General features: G+C 47.5%; 1 protein-coding gene across 2 annotated transcripts in view; it reads right to left on the reverse strand.

Annotated features, from left to right (window-relative positions):
* Positions 1–19,266, reverse strand: part of LOC126298749 (uncharacterized) — a 527,298-nt gene that overhangs the window by 23,422 nt on the left and 484,610 nt on the right. For both annotated transcript variants that reach the window (XM_049990194.1, XM_049990195.1), the window contains exon 5: positions 18,563–18,953. In XM_049990194.1, the coding sequence (XP_049846151.1) occupies positions 18,563–18,953 (391 nt within the window). The remainder of the gene's footprint in view (positions 1–18,562; positions 18,954–19,266) is intronic.

The following is a 19,266-nucleotide window of genomic DNA, read 5'->3' on the forward strand; positions in this document are numbered from 1 at the left end:
GCGATCCTCAGTTATGCTAGTGTCACTTGGATTTCCACCCCTCCCAGGTTCTATTAAGTCCTCCAAATCCTATATTGACATGCACTCCGCCTTCCGTCCTCCATGCACATTTCCTATTACCTCATCCCCTTCCCCCACCTTTTCGTTTATCTTGAACAAATCCGCACCCTGTATTTCTGTATATTGTCCTCTGAATCGATCGCTGCCCCACCCCCCATGGTGTCCCCCTTCCTCTCCACCCCCAGCCCATTGCCATGCCTTTAGCATTGTGTCCCGTCCTCTCCCCATATGTACACCCTCCATCTCCCTTCTCAACCCAACTTCCAGCACCTACCCCTCTCGGATGATGAGCTCCACACTGACGACCTCCCCTCCTACCAACTCCTCCAACCCCTCCTTCCTCCTGCCTCTTCCTCAGGGCTCCCTCTCCTCCCACTCCATTCTACTGAGCGGTTTTCCCCCTCCTACACTGCTCCTCTCCTGTGCTCCCTTTCAATGTGTCTGCACCCCCTCCTGCCTTGTCTTCCTTCTTCATCTCCTGCTCTGCCTGTCTCCTGCCTCTTGGTTTGCCTCCTGATCCCATTTTTACCTCTTCCTCCCACTACCCCAGCCCCCCCCCCCCCAACCGTACCTTCCTCCCCACGTTTTCCCTCCTCTCCAGCCTGCAGTCCTTGGGCAGGTTCCTACCACCGGTTTTTTATTCTTTATGAGTGCTCCGTCATTTCCAGTGGATTTTTAAGTGTCGTGCTCTGAGTGATTTTTATTCTGTGGCTGACTTTTCACTTGTGTTTGCCTCCAGTTTTTTTTAAGTGCCCTTTTATTTGCCAGTTGTGTTCTTTTAACTTTATGTTGACTTTTTAACTGTCCCCCCAGTGCATGTCCCCATCTTAATGTATATTTTAACTCCCATCATCTCCATTTACTGTGTTTTTTTATGTCCCCCTTTTTATCCTCCCTTTTATGTAAATACCCTTCTGTATTTTTGTAAAGCCAATTGGCTGAAGAGCGGTGGATTGTGCTGCTGCCAGCCTTCTCCTGCCCATGTGGGGAATGAAATTACAATAAAGAAAAAAAAGGTGATTAAGCATCCCTTGAAGTCTACAGATTATACTGCCTGGGGTACACTCAGGGTGTAATCTACAGTTTCGAACCACCTGTAGGTGTTGCCTGCCTGCCTTGCTGCCGGCCAGTCTCTGTCATCTGTCCACCATCCGCTGTCGTTCGTCTGCCTGCCTACCTGCCTGCCTGTTAGCCGCTGCCTGGAGCTCACCACCGCCATTGCTGTTGCCGCCAGCCGAGGTTCCTGGGCCACCCTTTTTGCTGTCGTCATCCAGCCTCTGCCCAGAGAGCTTCACCAGACCACCTTCACTGCCTGCCGGAGGCACTGCCATCCCCTCTCGCTGAAGACTCCCTTGCTGCCACCACCGCCATCATCCTTCGCCGCCGCCACTGTCCTCTTTGCCACTGCCATCACCACCATCACCATCTCCACCCCCTACTTGTACACCACCACCACGTCACCCCCCCCCCCCCACCTCCTCCATTTTCACCTCCCTGCTCCAGGAACAATCACATGGAGCTCATCTGCTGCCCCCAGCCCTGTCCTCCCTTCCCTCCTGTCCACCCCACTCCTGCATCGTTTTCGGCTGTCACTTCTCTGACTCTCCCTCACCCTTAGCTGTCGCCCCATCGCCATCTATAGGCTTCCCACCACTTACTGTACCTCCTATGACAGGCTCCCAGCCAGCACGGATTTTCGCTCGCTGCACCACAGTCTCTGTAACACCCATGCCCCAATCCACTGCAATACCCATCCCCAAGGAGGACCTGACACTTACCCAAGCCCCTCTCCACCCTGCCTTGTCCAAGAAAACTGCTAAACGCCCTAATGTTGATGCCGCCTCCACTGTCTCCACAAAGAAAGCCCCTGATCCCTGCGACACACCCACCCCCATGGATGCGACCTCGGCCCCCACCCCTACAATCCCTTCTACCCACACCTTTGTCCTCTCCAATCTTGACCCTCAATTCCTCAATGCCTGCATCCGCACCCTGGCCATGCGTAACTACTTCCCCAATGCCCCAATCTCCCTTTTCATTCAGTCCTCATTAAATCCCCCAATGCTTCCTTCCACACCGATCTCCTCTCCAAAATCCCATATATTAAATTTGGCCCACAAGCCACCCTTACTCCCTACAACACCCCACCCTCTCCCCTACAGCCTCAACCTCCCGACATCCACCAACCTTCACTGCCATGATCACAGAGCTTAGCCCCATGGTCACGGAAGCTGAGGTGTTTTTGGAACTAAATTCCCATCCCAACATGGAAATCTGCTCGGCCTGTCGCATCTTTAACTATGCCGGACTGACTTACCCAATGTGCCTCTTCATTGAATCCGTCTCCTCCATCAATCACCTCCTTACAGAGGGAGCCCTAATATACAATAGACGTCATAAAGTGGACCCCTCTCATTACACCCTCCAATCCTACCACTGCCAACACTGCCTGAAGTACGATGATCATGTCACTGCTGCCTGCAAGAGTCCTCTTACCCATCCCCACTGCAAGGCTTTCCACTTCTTGAAGAACTGGCCAAACCTTGTCTCTCCCCCTCCTTTAATACCTGTAATGAACCTCCTCGAAATGTAAAGCAAAACCTCCTCCCATCACCCTTAGCTCACCATCCCTGTCTGCCCCTTCGATGACTCCATCCATCCAAACAACTTGCTCCACCTTCCACCTACTGCAGAGGACATCATCCGTTTTGTCACCATAGTCCTCCAAAACATCCGCCCTTTCCAAAGCCCACACACCCTTTCCCAAATCGCCCTTGCTGCTCATTCCATCTTACACCTCACCACTTATGCAACATACTCCCACAACCAGGTCCACTTCACCTTCATACCCCTCATGACCCTGGTCTAAATCTCCCCTACCATCGGGTGACAACATTACAGCATCCTTTACCATAATATTCACTCCCTGCCCACCCACGAACTCCTCTTCGTCCACATCCTCCAATGACATCATGTAGATGCCTTCATCCTAAATGCAACCTTCCTTCAGCCCAATATCTCCATCTTCACAGCTCCTTACACCCTCCACTGCACTGATAACCCATTCCCCCTGGAATGTGGCGGGGTTGTTATCAGCCACCTCAAGCACCTACCTGTTTGGCCCCAATCTCTCCTCAACAATCCTGCCAAGCATCCTCTTCTTCCCCACCCTTACCATCACATGTGCCCTTGTACCCCCATCCCATACGATTTCCTGGCCCACATTGACCACACCTTCTGTACCCACATAGTTTCCACAGATCTCAATATCCACAGCCATGCTCCTGCCGAACTCCAGTTGTGGCATCGGCTTATCACCACCCTCCAGCGAGACTTGGTCCCCTCCCCCAACACACATGACCCGAATCCAACTCCACTCCCTCAGTGAACCTAGCATCTCCCAACTTTCTTGGGTGTGTCACTGCACATGTCCTTGACCTAATTGGCAGTGACCATGCCCCTGTCATCACTATCTCTGATGGTCGCCATCCCCCCCCCCCATTCCTTACCCTGACGTTTCTCCTAAATTTGTCCACGACTACTCCTGTGCCAACTGGAATGCCTACTGGGACTCCACACACACCCAGCTCGAACGCCATCACCCTACCCTCCAATCTCCCACTTTCATCTCCCGAACCACTAACTTCTTCCATGACACCTTGCCTGATGCCGTCATCACCCATATCCCTACCAAAGCTATCCACACTCACTGCCCGGCCCTGTCCCCACAGGCCGCCCTTCTCCTTTGTGAATTCCTTCACCTCTACCGATCCTTCCTCTGCTCTCGTGACTGGGACACACTCACCTGTCACCGGCAATTACGACGACACATCCGCAACATGCTTACTGCAAAGAAGTGCCATGCCTGGCGACAAACATGCACACAACTCAACGCCATGCTGCCAATAAACTCTTCCAAGTAGTGTTTGCTTTATACTGCCTTACTGGGAACCGCCCTACCCCACGGTACCCTCTCCTTCTTGATGACCATCCCTTTCCTGACAACCTCAGTAAGGCCAACCACTTTGCCTTCCACCTATCCAATGTCTTTTCCATTCCAGATGATCCCCAGTTTGATTATTCCCTCTTCCCCAACATCATCGAACGCAGGGATACCTCCACTCCTCCCCTTGCTCCTAGCTTCCAGTACTTGGGCCACACACCACCATTAGAACTTAACACTCCCATCACCACAAGACATCAGCTTCACACTCTGCACTAAACGCAACACCGCTCCTGGCCACGACTGCATTACTTACCGATATCACGAACACTGACTTCCTCTTTCCTTGCAGTCCATGCCGTCCTCTACAACATAATCCTTGCCACTGGCTTGTACCACGACCTGTGGAAAACCTCCCATATCCTGATGTTCTCCAAATCCAACAAGACTCTATCTGATGCCTCTTTGTATCGCCCTATATGTCTCACCTTAGTGTTCAGCAAGCTCTTGGAATCCAGCCTTACCCAGCACATCCATCACCACCTCCACCACTCCACCTCCTCCCCAACACACAATGTGGCTTTCGACCTTCCTTCTCTGTGGATGACCAACTTTTACGCCTCACTTATCTTCTCTCCCTCCAGCGTAACTGCTGTCGCTTCACCATTTTTGTCTCCCTAGACCTCAAAAAGGCCTATGACTGTGTATGGCTTCCCGGTCTCCTGTTTAAACTCAAGACCTACACCCTTCCTGTCAACTATGGCCGTCTGATTGCCTCCTTTCTCTCCCATCACTCCTCCTATGTTACCATCCATTAAGCTGATTCCCACACCTTCTACGTCTCTGTGAGTGTGCCCCACGGCTCCGTCCTCTCCCCTCTCCTCTACCTTCTGTACACAGCAGATATGCCCCAAACACTCCCCCCCCCCCCCCCCCTCTGGTCCATCTCTTGCAGCATGCCAATGACGCCGCCTTCCTTGCCCTCACTCCTACTGTTCAATGGTCCCAACGCCTTCTCCAGAATCATCTTGATCTTTCTGCCACTTGGTGTAACCAGTGGCTCCTCAAAATCAATCCTTCCAAGTCCCAGGCAATCATCATAGGTCTTACCACTCGCTCCTTCCAGCTCCTTCATTTTTCCTTTACCATCTGCGCTCATCCTGTCCAAGTCTTCCCCATCCTCATCTACCTTGGATTGATCATCATGTCACCTGGGTCTCTCATCTCTGCTCCAAAGCCCACAACTGCCTCCGTCGTAACTCCTCTCTGGCCGGACATGGAGGTTGAATCCTTCTACCATCCTCCACACCTACAAATTGTTAATCTGTCCCATCCTCTGTTATGCCAGTCCTGCTTGGATATCCTCCTCCAAATTCTATAAGTCCCTCCAGATCCTCGAGCACCATGCACTCCACCTCGCCTTCAGTATACGCCTTCTGTCCACCATACGGATCCCCTATGACCTGATTCCTGTCCCCCATCTGCTCCTTTTCCTCGAACATGTCCATGTCGTCTACACGTCCTGCCAACTTGATCCCCTTCATCCCGTCTACTCCTCTCCTCTCCAATCCCCACCCACTGCAACGCCTTCACCGTTGTGTCCCCCTACCCTCCACCTCTACACCCTTCATCTAGTTTCCTGAGGTGGCTTCCACCAACTCCCCTTCCCAGACGATGCCCCTCTCTCCCTCCATTTATCCATCCTATCAACTATGACCCTCATCTCCCCCTCCATCCCTCTGTCTTTTCCCAGGCCCCCTCTCCCCGCTTCCATTCTGTTTTCTCTCCACCTACCCACTCCTTGACTCCATTCTCTCCCCTTGAGTCCTTTTTCCTTCCCCTCCACTGTCTTCCCCACTCCTTTCTCGTGTCCACCCTGGTCACCAGTTTTTATGTGGCCTCTCCCTCCATCGGCTCCCCCCTTTTCCCCCTCTCACCTGTCTGGGTCCAACACCCCCCCCCCCCCCCACACACACACAGACAGCCATATGCCTGTGTACACTATAGTGCAGTGTTTTCCATGAGTGTTCAGTGTCGTGCACCCCCTTTTTAAAGTGATGCAAAAAGAAACTAGACTGTCGCTGTGTTTTTTAATTGTGTCTGTCTGTTTATTTTTAATCAGCATCACTGACCTCTTTGCCAGCCAGATTGGCTGAGTGGTTCTAGGCGCTACAGTCTGGAACTGCGCGACTGCTATGGTCACAGGTCCGAATCCTGCCTCGGGCATGGATGTGTGTGATGTCCTTAGGTTAGTTAGGTTTAAGTAGTTCTAAGTTCTAGGGGACTGATGACCTCAGAAGTTAAGTCCCATAGTGCTCAGAGCCATTTGAACCAGTTTTGAACTTCACAACTTTTTCACCATGTACCAGTTTTAAACAGTCCCCATTTTATCACCTCTTTTTATTGTTCATCTTCCCATTATGTTTTTTAACTCTTACACTGCTGCCAGCCTGCCCCCCTCTGGGGGGGGGGGGGAATCTAAATACATTAAAGAAGAAAGAAAAAGGTGATTAAAAACTGTCACCCTCCATGACACCAACTCATGTCTCTTTTATCCCACTGCTGACATCCCCCAGGGCTCCGTCCTCTCCCCTTTCCTCTATCTCCTGTACACTGCCGATATGCCCAAGCCACCCCCACCTGTACACCTCCGCCAACATGTTGATGACACCACCTTCCTGGCTCTCTATCCTACTCTTCAACAGGCCCAATGCACCCTCCAAACCGACCTTGACCAGTTCACCACTTGGTGTAACCAGTGGTTCCTTCGTGTCAACCCCTCCAAAACCTAGGTAGTCATCATAGGTCGCACCACCCACTCGCTCCATCTCCATAAATTCTACCTCACCATTTATGGTTGTCCAATCCCAATCACCCCCCACCCTGAGATACCTTGCCCTCACCCTGGACCGTCACCTCACCTGGACCCCTCATCTCCTGACCATCCAGCAGAAAGCCCATTCCCACTTCTGCCTTCTGGAACTCCTGTCTGGCCAGACATTGGGATTCCATCCTTCCACCATTCTCCACACCTACAAATCCCTCATCCGTCCAGCGTTTCCTGGATCTCCACCCCTCCCCCCTCCCAGCTTTTAAAAAGGGCCTCCAAATTCTAGAATGTGATGTGCTCTGCCTTGCCTCTTGCCTTCTGTATCCACCTTCCTTCCCCCAACACGATTCCTCTATGGCGTCCTCCCCTTTCCCACCTCCTCCTTTCCCTCCAACATCTCCACATCCTTTACACTGTCCCCCCCCCCCCCAGTGTCCTCCTTCCTCTACACCCCTCACCCATTGCCACACCTCTATCGCTGTATTGCTCCCTCTCTCCACCTTCACACCCTCCATCTCCTTCATCAGGGCAATTTCCAGCATCTCCCCCTCCTGGATGTTGAACTTCACCATATCTACCCTTCCTACCAACTGTAGCCTGACCTTGTTCTCCCCTTCCACATGGCCCCCCATTTCCTCTCCCCTCCTTCTCTCAGAGGGAAGTCTTCTCCTCCCCCCTGACTCCCTGCACCCCCTCCTCATTTGTTTTCCTCTCCTGTTCCTTCCATCCCCAGCTCCCCTTTGGTGCACTCCCCACCTCATCCCTCTTGCTCTCCCCTCCTTTTCCATTCTTCCTTGTCCCCCATCCCTGGCAGATCTTCCCAGGGTTTTATTCATTATCAAGTGTGCTGTGTTAGTGTTGTGTTCGGTGCCGTTATACACTGTCATCAAGTGATGTGATTTTAATTCTTTGCTCGACCTGTATGTAGTCCATGTATATTCGTGTGATTTTTTATACTGTGGCCGACTTTTTAACTTGTGTTTGACTCCAGTGATTTTTAAGTGCGCAGTGAATTGCCAGTTGTGTTCTTCTAACTTTATGGCGACTTTTTAGCTGTCCCCCTGTGCATATTAGTGTATCTTTTAACTCCCATCATCTCCATTTACTGTGTTTTTATGTCCCCCTTTTATCCCCCCGTTTTTTTTGTAAGCGTTCCCATTTCATGTATTTTGTAAACCCATTCGGCTGAAGAGCGGTGGACTGTGCTGCTGCCAGCTCTCCTCTGCCCATATCGGGCAGGGGAATGAAATTACAATAAAGAAAAAAAAAAGATTAAAAACGTGGCCGTTCAGCCCCTGGATTGGACGGCATTTTAAATGAACATCTTTGAGGCCTTCTGCATACGCCTCTCATCTTGTTCACCAAAATTTTAAACGGTTGTCTCATATCGTGCTTTTTACCCCCTCAGTGGAAGCAAGTCAAGCTGATTGCGATCTCCAAGCGGTTCAAGGACCCGATGGTCTCTACCATCAACAGGCCCATCAGCCTCTTAAATACCATGGCGAAGGTCCTTGAATCCGTGATCCCCCACCGACTTTCCCAACCTCTAGCGGCGGCTGGGACGATCCGAGCTGAAATGTTTGGATTTACTTCACACCACTCTGCCGAACTTCAGGTCCTACGAATCATTGAACATGTCAGCAAAGGCTTCAACACCGCCAAGTCGCCAGCTCCCGTATTTCGGACTTGCAGAACGCCTACGACAAGATCTGGCACTACAACCTAGTGCACAAGATGCTGACGCAGACCCTTATACCGGATACCTATGGCAAGATTGTGGATGACTTCCTCTGCGGCAGGAGTTTCCTAGTGGCTCAACGGCGAATGCGTTCTGGTATTCGCCAATTGTCAGCGGGCACTCCGCAAGGATCGGTGCTGTCTCCCATTCTTTTTAATACCTATGTGAATGATATGCCGGTCATCCTCGAGTGCCACCTGGCACAATATGCTGACATCAGCGCACTATACACCACTGGCCGTATCGCTGACGCCATCATCGCTCGTCACCAGCGACAGGTGGATGCCACAATCACCTGGTGTCAGACAAACAAAATAACTTTTAATGCCGCCAAAACCACGACAGTCTTATTTCACGAAATGGCACCCAGTCCTTTGCCGCAATATTTCGATTGCAGGCGTGCAGGTGCCCTGGTCCCCGACGTCCACCTATCTAGGGGTCCGGATGGACCACAAGTTACCATTCCACTGTCATGTGGAGTATGTCGCCAACAAGGTGCAAAAGCTGACTAGAGCTTTGTACCCCTTCTTCAATAGGGAACTTCACGTGCATACCAAGCTCCGCATCTACTGAGCAGTTATCCTGCCTGCCCTGACGTATGGTTTCGCTGCATGGGCCACGATTAGTGTCACCAGGATGCAGACGTTGCAGCGCCTGAGGAGCAAGGCTCTCTAGTGGAGCCTGCGCGCCCCACCATTCACGCGAATTGTGACTCTCTATGAGGAAACGGATCTCGTCCCCCTCAAGAGGACCATAAGTAATAACGCGCGGTGGCTCTATGAGACAGTGGATGCCCTGCGGGACACTGTCCATGGGACACACTTCCACGCCGCTGGCATCAACGTCCGGTTCCTCTTACCATCCTAAGAGGACTCAGATACTGATCTTGGCTAACGATAGACCTGGCACTCCCACTGCGGCTACATCCTTCAGCGGGACTGGCCCCACGTTCTACAGCCAATACTTTCCCACCCTACCTGCCCCTGTTGGGTACGTTTTCCTGCCTGACTGATGTCGTACTATCACCATTGGAGGGTGGTATAGGACTCCCAGTCCCACCGTCACACATCCAAAAGTGTATTGCAGTGACGCGGCGTTGCTGCCCTGTGGATGAATTTACTGCCTCAGAACACAGTTAGACCGCGAAAGACCGGTGATGCTGTGTGGTACCATGTCACACAGGAAAAACAGGTGATTAAAGTTTAACATATTCAATCAAAGCAAAGTAGGCAATGGGTAAGAAATCGTTCTGCCAGTTAAATAGTTTTGTTAGTTCTTTCTTTTCTGCTTTATAAATTTCAAGCTCGTCTAACAAATTAAGAGCACGGTCTTTTTTCACTATGTGGAGAATACGTATACAATTCTGAATACTCCCTATAGAATAACCAGTTTGAGATAAATGCTGTCCTAAAACAGTTTTGTTCCGTGGCTGTGAATGTTCTTTAAAACTTAAGTTAAAAGAGTGGCCCGTCTGAACGATATAATATTTGTCACAGCTGCTGCAGTCAATCCTGTATACTCTAAAGCCATCAAATTTGTCATACTTCCTTTTCAGTTTATGTTTTATTCGCCATTTTAGGGTGCTGTTAACCTGAAATCCACATATGATATCAGAGTTTTTAAACAATTTTTCTATTTGCAGGTACATTTTGCCATTAAATGTCAAAGAAATGGTTTTCTATCTTTTTTTATTGGTTCTATTGTGTGTATGTGTGTGGTGTGTGTGTGTGTGTGTGTGTGTGTGTGTGTGTGTGTGTGTGTGTGTGCTGTTATGTTATACGTTTCTTTAGCCTACTGTAAGGGCGTGTGACGTTATTTACAGAAAAGCCGTTGGCTACCACAATCTGCTTTAAAATGCTGAGTTCTTTACGTATTTCGCTTTCGTCCAAAGGTAGACGAAGGAGCCGGTGAACCATGGAGGTGAAGAGCTAGCAAATACAATCAAGGATATACATATACCAAATAATGTGACATCAGCATCCTTGGATGTAGAAAACCTCTACAGTAATGTCCCAGTAAAAGAGACTATTGACATCATTGGGCGTAACCTCCTATCCCATAACAAGATTACTACTGCAGAGTGTACAGGACTGATTGAATTTCTAGAATTTGTCTTAGCTAAAAAAAATTTTACCTTCAATGACAATTTTTTTTGGATAACCTACTTGTACAGGTAGTGTCATCACTGGCAGTTCACGCCATCGTCCCCGATATAAAATGGCCTTCTTCACCTCCATGGTTCACCGGCTCCTTCGTCTACCTTTGGACGAAAGCAAAATACGTAAAGAACTCAGCATTTTAAAGCAGATTGTGGTAGCTAACGGCTTATCTGTAAATGACGTCACGCCCCTACAGTAGGCTAAAGAAACGTATAACAAACAGCAGGCACACACACACCCACACACAGAATAGAACCAGTAAAGAAAGAACAAAACCCTTCCTATAACATTTAACGGCAAAAATTCCATGAAAACAGAAAAGTGTTTTAAAAAGCTGATGTCATATGTGGCTTTCAGGTTAACAACACCCTAAAATGGCGAATAAAACATAAACTGGAAAGGAAGTATGACAAATTTGATGGCTCTGAAGTGTACAGGATTAACTGCGGTAACTGTGGCAAATACTATATCGATCAGACGGGCCGCTCTTTTAACTTTAGGTTTAAAGAACATCCACGGAACAAAAGCTGCTTTGGGACAGCATTTATGTGAAACTGGTCATACTATAGGGAACACTGAGAATTGTATGCGTACTCTACACAGAGTGGAAAAAGGCCGTGGCCTTAAGTTGTTAGAGAAGCTTGAAATTCATAAAGCAAAAAGAAAGAACCAACAAAACTACTCAACTAGCAGAGCGATTTCGTACAGAGTGGCTACATTGTTTTAGTTTGACAATGTTTTACTTTAATCAGCGAAGCCTCTGTTATATGTAGTTTGTTGATAGTTTCACCTAGAATAGAGTGCCTTACATATTTACTTCGATTTCGTACGTTGCGAGCATAACTATAGTACTTTATTGTTCCTTCAAATTCTTCACAAGGCTATGAGCGCTATGGGACTTAACTTCTGAGGTCATCAGTCCCCTAGAAATTAGAACTACTTAAACCTAACTAACCTAAGGACATCACACACATCAATGCCCGAGGCAGGATTCGAGCCTGCGACCGTAGCGGTCGCGCGGTTCCAGACTAGCGCCTAGAACCGCCCGGCCACCACGGACGGCTATTGTTCCTTCTCTGTTTATATAATATACTGGATTAACTATATAATATATAATACGCTGCATTAACTAGATAATCTTGTTCATGCACTGGTATCATTCTTTTCTTGCAACGGCGTGACGCAGGGTACGAGGGGCCCTCTGGCGGTCACGATCCACTTCTCGCCTATGCGTAATTCTGGCGTTAGCGCTAACAGAGGGCGCTGATTATGTGTATTACTTTCTAGGCTATTTTACTTTTTAGATTAACAGTCTAACTTTTGTAGCGTTTTATTTCATCGTTTTTGTTACTGTAATGCGTCTTATATCTTATAAGCCCATTCCATACTTTACCGATTGTCCCCCCCCCTCCCCCCTTTATGTTACGGTGTTCAGTTAATCATTGACGACTTGATTATGCTTACATCTACATCTACATGATTACTCTGCAATTCACATTTTAGTGCTTGGCAGAGGGTTCATCGAACCACGATCATACTATCTCTCTACCATTCCACTCCCGAAAAGCGCGCGGGAAAAACGAACACCTAAACCTTTCTTTTCGAGCTCTGATTTCTCTTATTTTATTTTGACGATCATTCCTACCTATGTAGGTTGGGCTGAACAAAATATTTTCGCATTCGGAAGAGAAAGTTGGTGACTGAAATTTCGTAAATAGATCTCGCCGCGACGAAAAACGTCTTTGCTTTAATGACTTCCATCCCAAATCGTGTATCATATCTGCCACGCTCTCTCCCCTATTACGTGATAATACAAAACGAGCTGCCCTTTTTTGCACCCTTTCGATGTCCTCCGTCAATCCCACCTGGTAAGGATCCCACACCGCGCGGCAACATTCTCACAGAGGACGAACGAGTGTAGTGTGGGCTGTGTCTTTAGTGGACTTGTTGCATCTTCTAAGTGTCCTCCAATGAAACGCAACGTTTGGCTCACCTTCCAAACAATATTATCTATGTGGTCTTTCCAACTGAAGTTGTTCGTAATTTTAACACCGAGGTACTTAATTGAATTGACAGCCTTGAGAATTGTACTATTTATCGAGTAATCGAATTCCAACGGATTTCTTTTGGAACTCATGTGGATCATCTCACACTTTTCGTTATTTAGCGTCAACTGCCACCTGACACACCATACAGCAATCTTTTCTAAATCGCTTTGCAACTGATACTGGTCTTCGGATGACCTTACTAGACGGTAAATTACAGCATAATCTGCGAACAATCTAAGAGAACTGCTCAGATTGTCACCCAGGTCATTTATGTAGATCACGGACAGCAGAGATCCCAGGACGCTTCCCTGGGGAACGCCTGATATCACTTCAATTTTACTCGATGTAGCGACATCTGGTGAACTTATACCACAAACATCTTGTGGCTACTGTACGACAGTTTGTTTTGAACAGTAGTGCTGCTGACAAGATGATCCTTGCATATGATGTTATTTATATATATTTGACGATGCTGGTGCTGAATTTGTTTTTAACATTTGACTATGCCACTATGGCTGCAGTACATTAGTACATTACGCCATTTTTGTAAAACAGGTATGCCTCTTCATACTTAAAGCGCACAAATGTATATGTATGTGTGTATGTACGTCAGTAGTACCTTTCATTATGGTCTATTTTATTGTTTTAAAATGTAGACAACCTGCTGATGTATTCATGTTTTCCAATATTTTGCTGCAGATCTGAAGATGGTAATTATAGACCGAAACCGGTAATCTGTTGACAAAAATTTTGTGGACATAGACGTAAAGTAAAGGAAATTTATTCTATATTCGGATCACTGTTTTATTCGCGAAAATGTTGCAGTTTGTGAAACATATGTAAATTGGCAATCTTGAGATCCCTCACGTCATATGCGAAATTTGGTGAAAAAAGCAATGTGATACTAACTACGACTACGTAACGTAAACACTGATAATTCATCCTTACGCCAATTGGCACCAAATATTATCTCTGACCTTTAGAATCTGTAGATGGCCAATGTGCATCTAAAACTGGTTGTGATTGTTATTGTTTCTTAACTGAATCTAAAATAGAAAGAAGTGTCTAATATGTTAATTGTACCACTATGTAAACAGAATGTCATTTTTATCAAAAAAAATTATCTATACTGTGGACATAAGTTTGGACGTGCCTCTCGCACTTTTTTGAGAGTGCAAATAACGAGGAACTATAAGCCTACTTGTGTGTCTTTGTGTTTCAGTGGTAAAGTGCCAGACTACAGACCCACATGCACGGTGTTCAAGCCAGTCCTAGTCATTTATTATCTGTTTCACTCCCGGTAGTTATTGTTAGTGTGAAAAAATGTTCAGTTGTAGCATAGACCTATATCTCTAATGTCGATCAGTTGTAGAATTTTGGAACATGTATTATGTTCGTGTATAATGACTTTTCTGGAGACTAGAAATCTACTCTGTAGGAATCAGCATGGGTTTCGCAAAAGACGGTCGTGTGAAACCCAGCTCCCGCTATTCGTCCACGAGACTCAGAGGGCCATAGACACGGGTTCCCAGGTAGATGCCGTGTTTCTTGACTTTCACAAGGCGTTCGATGCAGTTGCCCACAGTCGTTTAACGAACAAAGTAGGAGTATATGAACTATCATACCAATTGTGTGATTGGATTGAAGAGTTCCTAGATAACAGAACGCAGCATGCCATTTTCAATGGAGAGAAGTCTTCCGCAGAAAGAGTGATTTCAGGTGTGCCGCAGGGGAGTGTCGTAGGACCGTTGCTATTCACAATATACATAAATGGCCTGGTGGATGACATCGGAAGTTCACTGAGGCTTTTTGCGGATGATGTGGTATATCGAGAGGTTGTAACAATGGAAAATTGTACTGAAATGCAGGAGGATCTGCAGCGAATTGACTCATGGTGCAGCGAATGACAATTGAATCTCAGTGTAGACAAGTGTAATGTGCTGCGAATACGTAGAAAGAAAGATCCTTTATCATTTAGCTACAATATAGCAGGTCAGCAACTGGAAGCAGTTAATTCCATAAATTATCTGGGAGTACGCATTAGGAGTGATTTAAAATGGAATGATCATATAAAGTTGATCGTCGGTAAAGCAGATGCCAATGAGAAAAATCCTAAGGAAATGCAATCCGAAAACAAAGGAAGTAGTTTACAGTACACTTGTTCGCCCACTGCTTGAATACTGCTCAGCAGTGTGGGATCCTTACCAGATAGGGTTGATAGTTTTAGTACCTGAGTAGTGTAAATTCGCGTAGTCGTCTGTCTTCTGTTTTCTTTTGAACGGCCAGTGTCGGTTGGTCAGTCAGTGTGCTCCTTGCCGCCGTTGGATAAGCAGCTGCAGCAGCAAGTCGTATACTCCCAGCTCACTCATTTGTTACATAGTTTAATTCTTAATTTATTTGCGTGTTTTTGGTACTTGCATTGTTTAATTAATAAATTTCGGTCGTATTATAGTACTTGAGAGTTGTAGCATCGCGTTTTTAGTACCTGAATAGTGTAAAATCGCGTAGTCTCCTTCCGCCGCCAAGCAGTGTGTCAGCAGTACGCAAGTAGCAGCATTACTGCATTTACTAAGCACTCTTGTATTTTAATAACCGTTTAAATTTTGTGTCGAATTGTTTGTGCTCTCTGTAGATTAATTCAGACGTTCTTTGCACAACAGTTTTTAGCATGGATAGGGACTGCAACTGCTATGTTCGGATGCAGGCTGAGTTGGCATCCCTTCGTTCCCAGTTTCAGGCAGTGTTGGCTTCGGTCACACAGCTTGAGGCTGTTGCCAATGGGCATCACTGTGGGGGTCCGGATGGGGGTTTGTCGGGGACGGCCAGCTCGTCCCACGCATCCCTCGATCGGACTACGACTGTGGCTGCCCGGGATACTGCCCACATTGAGGCTGATCCCTCACTTGTGGTAGAGTGGGAGGTCGTCTCGAGGTGTGGCAGGGGGCGAAAGACATTCCGGAGGGCTGAACGGAAGGCCTCTCCAGTTTGTCTGATAACAAACAGACCCAAACTTTTCGACTCTGTAAGTGCAGAACAGAGAATCAGTGATCATAAGGCCGTTGCAGCATCCCTGAATATGGAAGTTAATAGGAATATAAAAAAAGGGAGGAAGGTTTATCTGTTTAGCAAGAGTAATAGAAAGCAGATTTCAGACTACCTAACAGATCAAAGCGAAAATTTCTGTTCCGACACTGATAATGTTGAGTGTTTATGGAAAAAGTTTAAGGCAATTGTAAAATGCGGTTTAGACAGGTACGTGCCGAATAAAACTGTGACGGACGGGAAAAAACCACCGTGGTTCAACAACAAAGTTAGGAAACTACTGCGGAAGCAAAGAGAGCTTAACTCCAAGTTTAAACGCAGCCAAAACCTCTCAGACAAACAGAACCTAAACGATGTCAAAGTTAGCCTAAGGAGGTCTATGCGTGAAGCGTTTAGTGAATTCGAAAGTAAAATTCTATGTACCGACTTGACAGAAAATCCTAGGAAGTTGTGGTCTTACGTTAAATCAGTAAGTGGATCGAAATAGCATATCCAGACACTCCGGGATGATGATGGCTTTGAAACAGAGGATGACACGCGTAAAGCTGAAATACTAAACACCTTTTTCCAAAGCTGTTTCACAGAGGAAGACCGCACTGCAGTTCCTTCTCTAAATCCTCGCACAAACGAAAAAATAGCTCACGTCGAAATAAGTGTTCAAGGAATAGAAAAGCAACTGGAATCACTCAACAGAGGAAAGTCCACTGGACCTGACGGAATACCAATTCGATTCTACACAGAGTAGGCATACGCGAAAGAACTTCCCCTCTTTCTAACAGCCGTGTACCGCAAGTCTCTAGAGGAACGGAAGGTTTCAAATGATTGGAAAAGAGCACAGGTAGTCCCAGTCTTCAAAAAGGGTCGTCGAGCAGATGCGCAAAACTATAGACCTATAGCTCTGACGTCGATCTGTTGTAGAATTTTAGAACATGTTTTTTGCTCGAGTATCATGTCGTTTTTGGAAACCCAGAATCTACTCTGCAGGAATCAACATGGATTCCGGAAACAGTGATCGTGTGAGACCCAACTGGCTTTATTTGTTCATGAGACCCAGAAATTATTAGCTACAGGCTCCCAGGTAGATGCTATTTTCCTAGACTTCCGGAAGGCGTTCGATACAGTTCCGCACTGTCGCCTGATAAACAAAGTAAGAGCCTACGGAATATCAGACCAGCTGTGTGGCTGGATTGAAGAGTTTTTAGCAAACAGAACACAGCATGTTGTTCTCAATGGACGTCTACAGACGTTAAAGTAACCTCTGGCGTGCCACAGGGGAGTGTTATGGGACCATTGCTTTTCACAATATATATAAGTGACCTAGTAGATAGTGTCGGAAGTTCCATGCGGCTTTTCGCGGATGATGCTGTAGTATACAGAGAAGTTGCAGCATTAGAAAATTGTAGCGAAATGCAGGAAGACCTGCAGCGGATAGGCACTTGGTGTAGGGAGTGGCAACTGAGCCTTAACGTAGACAAATGTAATTATTGCGAATACATAGAAAGAAGGAGCCTTTATTGTATGATTATATAATAGCGTAACAAACACTGGTAGCAGTTGCTTTTGTAAAATATCTGGGAGTATGCGTGCGGAACGATTTGAAGTGGAATGATCATATAAAATTAATTGTTGGTAAGACGGGTACCAGGTTGAGATTCATTGGGAGAGTCCTTAGAAAACGTAGTCCATCAACAAAGGAGGTGGCTTACAAAACACTCGTTCGACCTATACTTGAGTATTGCTCATCAGTGTGGGATCCGTACCAGATCGGGTTGACGGAGGAGATAGAGAAGATCCAAATAAGAGCGGCGCGTTTCGTCACAGGGTTATTTGGTAAGCGTGATAGCGTTACGGAGATGTTTAGCAAACTCAAGTGGCAGACTCTGCAAGAGAGGCGCTCTGCATCGCGGTGTAGCTTGCTGTCCAGGTTTCGAGAGGGTGCGTTTCTGGATGAGGTATCGAATATATTGCTTCCCCCTACTTCTACCTCCCGTGGAGATCACGAATGTAAAATTAGAGAGATTCGAGCGCGCACGGAGGCTTTCAGACAGTCTTTCTTCCCGCGAACCATACGCGACTGGAACAGAAAAGGGAGGTAATGACAGTGGCACGTAAAGTGCCCTCCGCCACACACCGTTGGGTGGCTTGCGGAGTATGAATGTAGATGTAGATGTAGATGTAGATAGAAGAGATAGAGAAGATCCAACGGAGAGCAGCGCGCTTCGTTACAGGATCATTTAGTAATCGCGAAAGCGTTACAGAGATGATAGATAAACTCCAGTGGAAGACGCTGCAAGACAGACGCTCAGTACGGGCTTTTGTTGAAGTTTCGAGAACATACCTTCACCGAGGAGTCAAGCAGTATATTGCTCCCTCCTACGTATATCTCGCGAAGAGACCATGAGGATAAAACCAGAGAGATTAGAGCCCACACAGAAGCATGCCGACAATCCTTCTTTCCACGAACAATACGAGACTGGAATAGAAAGGAGAACCGATAGAGGTACTCTAGGTACCCTCCGCCACACACCGTCAGGTGGCTTGCGGAGTATGGATGTAGATGTAGATATAGATGTAGATAGTTCAGAGTCAATGTTAAACTGTAGGCCACGGCTGCTTAAGTCAGTACTAAAGTCAGAGGAAATGAGTGACGCACCACCTCCAGTAGAGTAGCGCCTGATAACGCACTGTAGTGTTCAAACTGACCTTCGGGTTGATGACAGCGTGACCTTTAAACCTACTTACCCAGGATATCAATGAAGGTGAAATTGGAGAGAATAAGATTCTGCAGGTTTCCGCCTATGACACACAGCAGTGGTAGGACGCCTGCTTCAAAGTCGAGCGTGAGTCCATCACAGTTGGTGAGTGAGAGGGCGCACAGGTTCTCGAAGAGCATGAACTTGTAGAGGGCCTCGGAGGGCAGCCAGGCGTTGGAGAGCGCGACGGTCTTCGTGTCGGGGCAGAGGCGCGTCGCAGAGTCCAGCTGGTGCTCCTGCGCGCGCTCCGTTGCCGACAGCAGCGTGCTGAGGCGAAGCCGCTCCGGCCGCGGGCTGCCCTCCTCCGACAGGCGGATGCCCAACCCCGACAGCAGGCGGTGCTCCAGCTCGTGGTCCCACGTCTCCAGCAGCTCCAGCGCCTGCGCAGTCAAAAAATGTGGCATGACTCCAGTTCGTCGTCTCAGGTCTCCAGCCTGTCCAATCAAAAATACACTATCTGTTCAAAAGTGTCTGGGCCACTAGATGTCACGAGATGTGAATCCGTCAATGTAAGTATTGTGCTGTCAGTAGAGAAGCACTAACAGCAGAATGGGTCCGTCAGGAGAGCTAAGAGACTTCGAATGAGGATGAGTCACTGGATGTCATCCGGGGACCAAATCAATCGGGGACATTTCGACCCTTCTAAAGCTACCCGAGTCGACGGTTGGTGATGCGACTCTGAAGTGCAAACGC

Source organism: Schistocerca gregaria, chromosome X, assembly GCF_023897955.1.
Source record: "Schistocerca gregaria isolate iqSchGreg1 chromosome X, iqSchGreg1.2, whole genome shotgun sequence".
Lineage (NCBI taxonomy): Eukaryota > Metazoa > Arthropoda > Insecta > Orthoptera > Acrididae > Schistocerca > Schistocerca gregaria.